The sequence below is a fragment of the Ictalurus furcatus genome, chromosome 1 (genome assembly GCF_023375685.1).
Source record: "Ictalurus furcatus strain D&B chromosome 1, Billie_1.0, whole genome shotgun sequence".
NCBI lineage: Eukaryota > Metazoa > Chordata > Actinopteri > Siluriformes > Ictaluridae > Ictalurus > Ictalurus furcatus.
Window position 1 is genome coordinate 13,062,613 of NC_071255.1, and position 13,326 is coordinate 13,075,938.

A 13,326-nucleotide genomic window follows, 5' to 3' on the forward strand; every position below is an offset into this window, starting at 1 on the left:
AGTGGAAGAACTCGAGTGTCCTGCACAGAGCCCTGACCTCAACCCCATTGAACACCACTGGGATGAACTAGAACACTGACTGCATCCCAGGCCTCCTCATCTGACATCACTGCCTGACCTCGCTGATGCTCTCATGGCTGAATGAACACAAATCCTCAGTGCAATGCTCCAAAATCTAGTGGAAAGCCTTCCCAGAAGAATGGTGGTTTTTATAACAGCAAAGGGGGATTAAGTCTGAATTGGGACGTTCAACAAGCCATATGAAATTGATGGTCAGGTGTCCACAAACTTTTGGCCATGTAGTTTATTGGTATCATATGATATACAGTAAATAGATCTATAATCTATAATCTCTCTCTCTCACTCTCAGAAATCACGATGGGGCAATTATTTTTTTCACAGCTATACTCATCAAAAAAGAAACGTCCCTTTTTCAGGAGACTGTATTTTAAATATAATTTTGTAAACTTTACAGATCTTTATTGGAAAGGGTTTAAACGAGGTTTTTCATGCTTGTTCAATGAACCATAAACAGTTATTGCACGTGCACCTGTGGAACAGTCCTTAAGACATGAACAGTTTACAGGCTTTAGGCAATTAAGGTCACAGTTACAATAACTTAGGACACTAAAGAGACCTTTCTACTGACTCTGAAAAACACCAGAAGAAAGATGTCTAGTGTTCTTGCTCACCTGCGTGAACATGCCACAGGCCTTCTGCAGGGAGGCATGAGGACTGCAGATGTGTCCAGAGCAATAAACTGCAATGTCTAATGTAAAACTCCTAAGACAGTGCTACATGGAGACAGGAAAGACAGCTGATCGTCCTTGCAGTGGAAAATTACCATGTGCCCCCCACAGACGTGATCGAGAACTTGCGAATGCTTTGGTGGAAGAGTGGAGTAACATCTCACAGCAAGATCTGACAAATCTGGTGCAGTCCATGAGGATGAGATGCACTGTAGTACTTAAAGCAGCTGGTGAACCCACCAGATACTGACTGTTACTTTTGAGATCATGTACTCACATGGTCATAAATTACTTTAACAAGAAACATTTCAATATTTCAAAAAGTGTCATTAAAACCTATTAAATCTATCTCAATGTTATCTGTAGACATTCTTGTACCAGTTGCGTTTTGATTGACATCTATAATTATGAAATATGTAATTTATTATGCTTAGCTTGGTCTTTTTTAACAAGTTGATCTAGTTGTAACATCATATGTCTTCTAAAAGCCAACAAATTAGTAAATTCTTTGCCAATTATTTACGTTAACACATTAATCTTCAGTTCTACTGGTTGACTCATTGGCTCGTCCTCTGTACTTCAGGTGTGTCAATTTGTGGTGTCGGTCAATGGGCTGAATGTGCTGAATCTGGACTACAAGACCGTCAGTAACCTCATCCTCACAGGACCCAAGACTGTAGTCATGGAGGTCATGGAAGAGGTATAATGTTAAACATGAGTTCTTTAACCCATTCTTCTTATTTCAATCAGTCACTTGCTTTTTCTCTCTCTGTGCATAGTGTCAGTGAAAGCTTTTGGTGGAATCTGCAGCAGAATGTTCTAGAGAAAGGCAGATATCCAGTCATCGGACGCTGTTGGTCTTATCAAGATTCATATTACATTTGAGTTCAGTGACACTACTTCCTGTTTTTGAATCACATCAATCTCCAAGAGACTCATTATGAGGACATTATGACGACAGAGGGGAAAAAGGGAATTGTGTCAAGTCGTGTCATTGTAACAAACTGTGTACAGGTTGGAGAAATTGTTCTGCACAGATTATATGATTTATGATATGCTTCTTGAGTACGGGAATCCATTCCTAAACCTTTCGTGTGTAGCATTCAAGTGATGACCAAGAGCTTCATTCAGGCTTGAGCTAGGTTTAGGAGTAGCAGAGCGAGGTTAACAATAACACACTGTTGTGTTGCAGTGCTGCAGTGCAGTCATGCATGGCTAACAAAGTGTGGATTCCACACATTTTCAGGGCTAAGTGTCAATAGGTCATATTTTGAGACACCCGAACGTTTTTAATTAGGATTTAAAAGGGATAAGCTTTACCTCGGCAGTGTCAGAAATATGTAGGGTTTTTTTTGTTTATTTTTTGCATCCATAAACTATAATGAAGAAAAATGTTGACATACAAAAAAAGAACATCACTTATATGTGATTTCTATATATCTGTGATTTTTGTAGGTAAATACAGGACCAATTTAAAACGTCATCATGTAACAATTATTTACACTGCAAAAAATGTCGTCTTAACAAGTTTGAATATAGTCAAATTGAGCTAGTATTTCCTATTATAATAACCAAATATAAGATTATTAAACTTATTTCTAAACTTTTTTAAAACAAATTTCAAATTTTAAATCTTATTTTATCAGCAGATAATTTTGTTTCAAGCTTGAAATTATTAAAACAATGTCTAATAGCATTCATAATCTTATATGTTGTTTATTGTACATTTATAATAAGAAATACTCGCTAAATTTGACTACATTCTACCATATCAAGATATTTTCAAGATATTTCCACTTGCTAAGATGCCAATTTTTGCAGTGTAGTTACAGTGAAACTGTCTTTTTCTTTTCTTCTTTATAATGTGAAACATACAGTAGCAATAGTGGTAACAATTTTATATTAAGGTTCCCGTACTTATTGCATTAATTAAAAGTAACATGTTAAACTTAGCATTAATAAGCCAAATAATTGTAACAAATGAATCTCACTGACTTTTAAATGTTAATTAAAAACACCAGCATTGACTAATGTTTACTCAACCCACAAAATGAACTTTTACTGAACTCTGGTCTGCAGGTGTAAATACTGAAACTTGCTTTTTTCAGTCTCAGTCCTGAAATTTACTAGTCAACAACCACTAACGTGTTGGTTCATATGGCTCATTGTTGCCTTAATTTTACTTACTGGTTGTATGAACATTGATTAATGCATATGTTGATTATTTGGCTTATTTGATTTTGGCGTATTTTGGTTTCTAAAAAACATCACTTGATTCAAGTGTTAGCTAATTTGTTAAAGCTCTTTGGTATAGTGTATTCATGCTGAAGACAAATTATGGTTTGTTCATGTTACTAATGCATTAGTTCAGGAAACCTTAATGTAAAGGATTACTTCAATAATCATATTGTGCTAACTATTAATAACAATATATGATAGCCATATTGTCTCATGTCTGTAACATGACAGAGTTTTAAAGAAAGATCAATAATATAATATTTGATGTCACTTGCCAAAGTATGCGAGTGTAATCTTCTAAGAAACGCACATTTTTAAGAATGATTTAGTGATTCTTAATGATTTTTAATGTTTAGGACATGAAGAGTGAAATTTGAATTGATCCAGTAGATTAGATTGAGTGTAAGTATTACGTTTCATACTTCTCTTAAACAAGGATAGTGATACCATCTAGTGAATTTCCACTGCCAGTCCATTTCAGGTTCATATTCCATGTCACTTACAGTGGATTTGTACGTAATGATTTTCCTAGATGTATGGATAACACGACATGGAAGTATTGATTTCACAGAATTTCGCATTGATGGTGCAGTGTTTTTGCCTTAATGCCATTTATTTTGCTGCTAACCCTCATAGCTGGTGATCAACTAACTCTCTTCACTAAACCTGGACACGTTTTGTCCCAAGAGCGCTCTGTGATACACATGTTTTACTGATTCTTACTGACAATCAGCTTTCTATTTCTGGGAGTAAGCACTCTACATATCTACCACGTTTTCCCTGCCACAAAGCTGGTATAAACAGAAAATGTACAGATACAGCATAGAAAATGTTTTACACACTAGAGGTGCGTCTGTCTGTGTAAGGAACATAAGCTGAAGGTACCACATATGTATTTTGAAAAACCATACTGTGTCTGTTGAAATGTTTTATTAAACACGTCGATTTAAATGAATTACAGAACTGTCTCTTGTTTCCAGCATTAATGTAGCAAAGCAGATCCTGGTGGTTAAAGTGTGCTACTCTTCACCTTACTCTTGTTCAGTTGATTTTTTAAAATCTTTTTTAAAACTCAAAATCATTTTTAATCTCCAGCTATAATATGATTTGTTGTGTGTTTTTATGCAATAAGTCCCCTCTAGATATTTCCCTCCAGTCAAGGTTTTTCAGGCCAAATGAACACTTTACACTGTCCAGAGATTAGCTAATGCTTCATGCTGATTACACCACAAGGAAAGAAATGGAGCACTAGCACCACCCTTTGGTCTAAAGGAAGTGCTGTGTTTACTTTATGATTATATTACAGTGCCAAAGGTACATAGTTTTGTAGAATTTTGTTTACTCAAATTTGATTGTGTAACTATTATAGTTATGTGGTTATGGTTGAAAAGTATTTATTATAAACTTTACTTTGAAGAAGGGTGACAGAATTAAAGTGAGAACAAATTTACAGCTGAGTGTAAAAGGAAGAGGAAAAGTTCAATTTTATCATTTATTTACAATAAATAATACCAAGAGAATCGAGACAATAATGCAAAATCAAGAGAGAAATTATTTAAAAGAGGATTCAGGTGGAATTTAAAGAAACCTCTTTCAATCCGAATGCTGTTCAGAGGATGTTAAAGATTGGAGAAACATGGTGGGCATATGTTATTTGAGAATACTGACATCACAGTTAAGAAGCCTGTATTTGTATCTGTTTTGTTAAATTTTAACACTATTTTTTTTTTTTAAATTGTAGTAAAAAATAGTAGGATGTGGGCAATTTAAGAAATCGGGAATCAGGATGGGGCAGTTACTTTTTTCACAGCACTATATCTCATACTAAATCGTTTTAAATCTTCAAATGACTCTGGTTTCAAAATGATCAGCCACCCCAGGAGATAGATATATATATATATATATATATAGTGCTGTGAGAAAAAGTAATTGCCCCATTCTGATTTCTTCTGTTTTTGTGTAGATCTCATACTAAATCATTTTAGATCTTCAAATAAAATACAACACAAAACAAAGGCAACCTGAGTAAACACTCTATACGGTTTTTATTATTATTTATTTTATTGACGCAAAAAAGGTTATCTGACACCTATCACCCATGTGAAAAACTAATTTCCCCCTTAAACTTAAAATCTGGTTGTGCCACTTTTAGCAGCAATAACTGCAATCAAACGCTTCTGATACCAAACCCTGGGATTCTCAGCAGTTTATATAAAACCCGGTTCGTCAACCACTCATCGCCAGATTGTTCCGGCTTCAGTGCGGTACACTACCCACGCTACTGCCAGCGCTCCTGCGGCTCACTTCCTGCTACGCCCAGCACCGCCTGCTTCCCTCATGGTTCACCGGCACTGCGTCAGCTTTCACACCGCACTCACACCGCTTTCACACCGCCGAGGGCACTCAAGTCTGCTCCAGCTCAACCTCACTTTCCCTTCCCCGTGGCGCATCGGCTGAGACCTCAACTCTCCCATGGTGGAAGCAGGTCCCAGTCCCGACCCCGACTGCACTTTGACGCAGTCCTTTTCATACACTCCAGCCTCTTCTTCACGTCAATAAATCCTGCTAATCTTCACTGTGTCTGTGTTCTGCATTTGGGTCCCCCAGTGTCTGTCCTTAACACTTTCACAGCACTGTGGTGGAATTTTGGCTCCGCTCTTTAAGACCGACAGAACACCAGACATTCTCCTTTAGGATTTTCTGGTAGACAGCAGAATTCATGTTTCCCTCAATTATTGCAAGTTGCGCAGACCCTGAAGCAGCAAAGCATCCCCACACCATCACACTACCACCACCATGCTTGACCGTAGGCATAATGATCTTTTTGTGGAATTCTGTGTTTGGTTTACGCCAGATGTAACGGGACCCCTGTCTTCCACACAGTTCCACTTTCGACTCATTAGTCCACAGAACATTCTCCCAAAAGGTTTGAGGATCATCAAAGTGTGTTTTGGCAAAATTCAGACGAGCCTTAATGTTCTTCTGGATTAGCAGTGCTTTTCACCTCACCACTCTTCCATGATGCCATTTTTGCCCAGTGTCTTTCTGATAGTGGAGTCATGAACAGTGACTTACTGATGCAAGAGAGTCCTGTAGGTCCTTTTGATATTGTGCTTGGCTCTTTTGTGACTGGATGAGTAGTTGCTGTGCTTTTGGAGGAATTTTGGAAGGTTGGACACTTCTGGGAAGGTTCACTACTGTGCTGAGTTTTTCCATTTGGAGATATTGGCTCTCACTGTGGTTCTTTGGAGTTCCAGAGTCTTTGAAGTAGCTTTGTAACCCTTCCCAGACTGATGTATTTCAATCACCTTCTTCATCATTTCTGGAATTTCTTTCAACTTAGGCATAGTGTGTTACTGTGTAAGACCTTTTAACCAACTTCATGCTGTTGATAAAGTTCTATTTATGTGCTGATTTGATTGAACAGGGTTTGCAGTAATCAGGTCTGGCTGCATCTAATCCAGCTGAATCCCATCATCAATGCAGTTTCATAGATTTAGGGAATTAGTAACTATTGGAGCAAATACATTTTCACACAGGCCCAGTTGGTATTGGATAACTTTTTTTTGCTTCAATAAATAACTATCATTTAAAAACTGCATTTTGTGTTTACTCAGGTTGCCTTTGTTTTATCTTTGATTTTGTTTTAATTTATGAAACAATTTAGTATGAGATATACACAAAAACAGAAGAATCAGGATGGGGGCAAATTCTTTTTCACTGCACTGTACACACACACACACACACACACACACACACACACACACACACACACGAAACCTCGTCTTGGCCAATTGACTATACTTTGTACAGTTTGTGGAGAAAAAAAAAATCCATTTATCTTTTGACTGAAATACTCATCTCAAATATATCAGCATTAAACCAGTGTTATATAGGCTATACACCAGCGTGTAATAACCATCCAGTACATTACCAGAAGTATACCAGCCTATATAGCATTTTGACCACAAGAGGTCACTAGCGTATTTCACCCAGAGAAAAATGTTCCCAGAAGCAAATTAGAAACTAGTTTTCTAGAGCAAATTGTCTTTTGTATATTTCAGAAAACAGCAGTGATGTCACAAACCAGTTACAAGAAGGGGTTTAAAGCAATGCCAATGAATGTGTGAATGTGTGTATACATGGTGCTCTGTGATGGACTGGCATTGCATCCAGGATTGAGTCTCCCACCTTGCACCCAGTGCTCCCAGGATTGGCTCTGGATCCACCGTGATCCTAATCATTATGTTTTGTATATTTCAAAATATAGTGTCTGTGATGTCATAAACAAGTTTTTAAAGCAAATTATGTTTTGTATAGGGTGCAGGGTGGCTTAGTGGTGAGCATGTTCGCTTCACACCTCCAGGGTCGGGGGTTTGATTCCCTCCATGTGTGGAGTTTGCATGTTCTCAGTGTGGTGTGGGGGTTTTCTCCTCCAGTCCAAAGACATGCATGGTAGGCTGATTGGCATGTCTAAAGTGTCTGTAGTGTATGAATGGGTGTGTGTATGTGATTGTGCCCTGCAATGGATTGGCACCCTGTCCAGGGTGTACCCTGCCTTGTGCCTGATGCTCCCTGGGATAGGCTCCAGGTCCCTGTGACCCTGAAAATGAGTAAGTGGTATAGAAGATGGATGGATGGACGTTTTGTATATTCCAGAAAGCATATGTGATGCCAGAATAAATATCACAGAAACAGTGCTTCACTTATAATTTTCATACCTGTATAAGGCACATCACCAGTTTTTGTGGTGCAATAGTAAAAAAAGTTGAATTCCACAGGATGGAGCACTCTGTTCCCAGGACTGGCTCTGGATTCACCATGACCCTGATCAGGATACATTGGTTACTGAAAATGAATGAATGAATGAATGAATGAATGAATGAATGAATGAATGAATATATTCCACAATACATTTATGTGATTTTAAAGCAAATTAAGTTTTGAAAATTCTGGAATAATGTCACAAAGTGGTTTATAATGCAGATTATGTTTCGCACGTTCCAGAAGCATGTTACAAAGACGAAGTGCTTCACTAATGGCTTTTATACCTGTATAAGGGACATCTCCATGAGGTTTTGGTGGTGCAGCAGTAAAGACTTCAATTCCACTGGATGGAGGAGTAAAGTAAAAAGTGCTGACAGAAGAGAATGTAACAGGGGATTGTAAATCCCAGAATTATGAATGAAGGTCTCAGAATGCTGAAGGTCTTAAGAGCTCGTACACTTTAAATGCCTGACTCAAGTTCTTCCTGGGCCACTTTACCTTCCACCACTTTTAAAATGCATTGTTGACTTCAGTTCAAAAACAGTGAAGGCACTGAATGTAGGAGTAACAAGTAGAACTGTCCCTCCTGTTTTGCTCACTACATCTATATTGATGTCAATGAATCCAATCTCAAGGTATTGCAATACAAACAAACACAATCAGCGGCCTTTGGGAACCCTCCTCATGACAAGTGTGTTAAGAGAAGGACGTGCAAATAAGAATGTTCCACGTTTCCTTCAAATTGTCACACTCGGAATAAAATGACTTGAAGATGATCTTTAACAAATGTTTATTAAAGGGTTCAAGCACACGAAGTGACATTAGAACAATTAGAACAGGGAGAGTAAGCTATTAAGAGATTAGGAGAAAGTAAAAAAAAGATATTCTGAAGGTTCTGACTATGGTCAATAAAATGTATTCATGTGGAATAGAGAGAACAGAAGTGCAGTACACATAACGCATGTGGAGTGCAAGAGTTCAAAGCATTACACATGAAAACAGAAGGGTTTCGAATACCGGAGCAGATCTCAGCAAAGTGAAACAAATTAGAGACCTCTTAAACCATCACAATAGCGTGAAAGTCAACAGTTTCCTAGATAAAAGCTTGCCTGTATATTTCTCATGTAAACCGTGGATGTCTAAAGAAGTGGTTAGTTTAATTAAATACATTTTTCAGTGAGGAAAAAAAAGAACAGGTTTAAGACAATATTTACACCATCCCTCTTCTGCACTTCTGTTCACCTTGTAATTACCAAGAGAGTGGATATATGTAGGAGCTCCTGCATGGTATTGTATGTTAGACCATGGTTCTTGATATTTTTCCCAGTGAGTATATATGAATATATGAATATGAGTATATGAATATAATAACCAAAAAAAATAATCAAATTGACTTAAAGCATGTTGGAATTGACTATACAATGCTGTTCCACAGTAAAGGTAAAGGGGTGGACTCAAGTGCTCCCTGTTCAAAAGGACTCAAAGTCACAGTTACAGCCGATGGATGACTCTTATCAGATGTCAGCCGTTCCCTGTACTGACAGGCCTTTCTCTCTCCTGTAGTTCACAGATACATTTGGAACCTCTCTGAAAACACTTTAACCGAGCAAATTATCTCTTGGTGTATTGTCCTGTCAGCTTGCCTTTACTACTGCCAGGGTGGGCAAAGAAGAAAATATTGCACGAGCTTTAGTGGTTGGTTCTGAATTCAATATCCTTTAATGTTGGCTCGCAACTTTTGACTGATGGCTATAGAAAACTCAGATGAAAGGCAGGCTGGCCAACAATTGCCTCATATCTCTTAGCTCTTTACAAGGTGAAGATATAGCTAAAAGAAAGCTTTATGAAGAAGCTATCATAGCCCCAACTCCATGTGGAGCATAGATTATCTTTATTGCACTTGTTTGTGAAATGTTACATTTGGGGTTGTTACGTTTGGGTTGAAATGCTTTCACTGTGGGCTCATAACTTTTGAGCGATGGTTCTAGAAAACTTGGCAGGATAGCTATGGGAGGATATGCCTCAAATCTCCTAGCTTTCTTTTCCTCCTAGATAGCTCAGCTCACCTTGAGTGTTGAACATGCATTATCTTTGTTGCACTTATTTGCGAAATGTTACATGTGGGGATAGTTTTCTTGACAATTATTAAACCTGGTCATAAAATTAATTTTACAGTGGAGAATGTTTATGGTGTAATTTAATACAAGCCTGAAATAGAGCTGCATCTGGATGAACCGAATCATTATTACCATCAGAGTATAAAGCCATCAAATCCCTAAAAATATACTCAGCAAAAAAAGAAACGTCCTCTCACATTCAACTGATTTTATTTCCAGCAAAATTTCTCAACATGTTTAAAAATTTGTATTAACATGAAAAGATTCAACAACTGAGACATAAACTGAACGAGTTTCACAGACATTTGACAAACAGAAACGGAATAATGAGTCCCGGAATGGGGGGGGGGGGGTCAATATTAAAAGTAACAGTCAGTATGTGGTGTGTCCTCCAGCTTTAAGTACTACAGTGCATCTCATCCTCATGGACTGCACCAGATTTGTCAGATCTTGCTGTGAGATGTTACTCCACTCTTCCACCAAGGCATTCGCAAGTTCTCGATCACGTCTGGGGGGGGCACACGGTTACATGTAATTTTCCACTGCAAGGACGATCAGCTGTCTTTCCTGTCTCCCTGTAGCACTGTCTTAGGCGTCTTATGTTACAGATATTGCAGTTTATTGCTCTGGACACATCTGCAGTCCTCATGTCTACCCTGCAGAAGGCCTGTGGCATGTTCACGCAGGTGAGCAGGAACACTAGACATCTTTCTTCCAGTGTTTTTCAGAGTCAGTAGAAAGGTCTCTTTAGTGTCCTAAGTTGCTGTAACTCTGACCTTAATTGCCTAACACCTGTAAACTGTTCGTGTCTTAAGGACTGTTCCACAGGTGCATGTGCAATAATTGTTTATGGTTCATTGAAAAACATTGTTTAAACCCTTTCCAATAAAGATCTGTAAAGCTTATTTGGATTTTTACAAAATTATCATTTAAATACAGTCTCCTGAAAAAGTGACGTTTCTTTTTTGCCGAGTAAAGTACATTAATATTACAACTTATATACAACTTGTTCAAAGTATATACTTTTTTTTGCAGGGAATTATTCCTGCCCACAGAGCTATGTTTAATCATGAACTTGTGCCTGGCCTTCTGCTGATCTATCTGCTGTATGTGTGTGTGTGTGTGTGTCTGTGCTGTACATTTTGTGCTCTGCGGCATATCTAGAGTCATGCTGAGTGCTATTGACAGTCGTCCATGCTGTGTCCCACGCTTAATTATAAGACATAGAGCAGTGCAGGGTTCTCTTTGAGCCTCATGAATGCAGCCACTGATTAGCCCTCAATCCTTCATTATGGCCTGGCTTGTCATTTAGGAATAGACCACTCAGGAGTGGTTGAGCTTGCAGGTTCAGTGTCTCAGTACAGGAACCAGGTGTTACCAAGCGTGAACTTTACTGATGTGTGGGAAGCCCTTCTGAGTGAGCATGTAGAATTAAAACAAGTTCAAAACTATCATAACTTCAGGAACAGTGTGTTCGTGTTTCAGAAGACTTTACCATTACAGAGTCCCAGGAAAATGACTTTGTCTACAAAGAGTTATCATTTTTTGCTTTTTCATATTGCTGAGTCTAGTTTTCTAACTTTCTTTCTTTCATTCATTCATCTTCAGTAAGCATTTTATCCTGGTCAGGATCATGGTGGATCTAGACTCTATCCTGGGAACACTGAGTGCAGGGTAGGAATTACAACCTAGATGGAACTCCAGTGTATCATAAGCACAGATTCATACTCATACTTCATACCTAGAGGCAATTCAGTGTGGTCACTCCACCTCTCAGTATGTTTTTGAGAGGTGGGAGGAAACCGTAAAACTCAAACGGAACCGCACAGACTTTGAAGCTCATGGGAAAATCCACACAGACAGTTTCCGTAGGTCAGGATCAAACCGAGGACCCTGGAGCTGTGAGTTGGCAACGCTATCAACTGCACCACCATGCAGCCCGCTTTAGAAGGCATGCATCATATTAACTAAATCTATAAAACATCGTCACCTCGCTGCTTTAATAAAGAACTAATAGTGATTATACTGTAAGATTATGGCATCTTCTTTGATTAAAAAAAGCATGTGTATGTTATACTCATTTCAGACGTTATGAAGTTCAAACAATCTTGGTTGAAGACCCTTTGCCAGTGCCATTACCACCATGCCCAAGCTAAAGCAGTTATTAAAGATAAATGTATTATTTGCGTGTGCTTGTATGGGGGGTGGGGGGATGCATGTTCTCTCTGGTTTCCTCCCCCAGTCCAAATACATGCAATATAGGCTGATTGGCATTTCCAAATTGTCTGGGAATGTGTGTGCTATTGTGCCCTGCGATGGGTTGCCACCCCATCCAGGGTGCCCCGCCCTGCGCCCCAAGTTCCCCAGGATAGGCTCCAGGCTTCCCCACGACCCTGTGTAGGATAAGCATTATGGAAAATGGATAGATGGATGGACGTATTAATAACATGTTAACCAAAATCATTACAAGGTTATTCATAGTCTGTTTTCAATAGGTTAATACATTCATTTCAGGAAGGGCTACTTTAATTGAGTATCAGTAACAAACTACTTAGATAATGCAATAGGTGACACAGTTTTAAAAGTTTTAAAAACCATAACATCTGTGTGTATCTTCTTTCTTGACATGTTCAGTACCAGTTAATATTATGCCTACGCTCCCTCTTCTTTTGAATTAGCCAGATTTCTGCATCCTGATGACATTTTATTCTTTAAAAATTCACTGAAGACCATATGGTGTAGCTTCGTCCACTTCTGGTCACCTCTATCAAGGTCATGAGGCAGAGCATTGGTGCAAGGCTCCAGTCTCACGAGACTCCATGTCACAGACAGTAAAAATGAGTGTAAAAGTAAAACAGTTTGGATATACTTTATTCTGTAAAAATAATTGGGTGGGAAAATAAAGACGAGAATATGGGAATATAGCTTTGGAAAATCTCGTAACACAACATGGCTGCTTTATTTACAGTGAGGGTAGATTAGTACAAAGTCTTCATTTTCCACGAATTAGTTCTGCTTTTACAGTATAATGTATGTCTACAATGTTTGGTAAATGGTAATTTGTACTAGCCAGTTGGTTCATGTACTGCCCCAGTCTACTTTTAGGTGCATTAAACAAAAAACTCCACCCTGAATTACTTCCATATTCATATTTATAGGATAATTAACACGTGAACTTCAATGGCATTCCAGATTTATTTTGTAATGAAATTCTGAGTCGACTTTTGTTTTATTGAAAATTCTTTCATCGACATGTTGGTCTATATTCATTTTGGTTAACAGTTTCACTGTCTGCTGATAGTAACTCCTCATCTACACTCTGCTCAAACAGGCCAGGTTCCCAAAGCTTCCACTTTCATGCTAATAAAAACATAAGCCGTATGTGTTCATCATCTCGTAGATCACTAACTAGCCGAGCCAAAGTCTTTGCTGGAACATGTCGTGTTTCCACTACT

General features: G+C 38.4%; 1 protein-coding gene across 2 annotated transcripts in view; it reads left to right on the top strand.

Moving 5' to 3' along the window:
* deptor (DEP domain containing MTOR-interacting protein) overlaps positions 1-3,942 on the top strand; it is a 49,220-nt gene extending 45,278 nt beyond the window's left edge. The window contains exons 10-11 of one of the 2 annotated variants that reach the window (XM_053626863.1): positions 1,333-1,449; positions 1,529-3,942. In XM_053626863.1, the coding sequence (XP_053482838.1) occupies positions 1,333-1,449; positions 1,529-1,537 (126 nt within the window). In that variant the 3' untranslated portion in view covers positions 1,538-3,942. Of the gene's footprint in view, positions 1-1,332; positions 1,456-1,528 lie in introns of those variants that run through there. The other variant, XM_053626873.1, reaches the window with a different exon arrangement.
* The last annotated feature ends 9,384 nt before the right edge of the window (positions 3,943-13,326 follow it).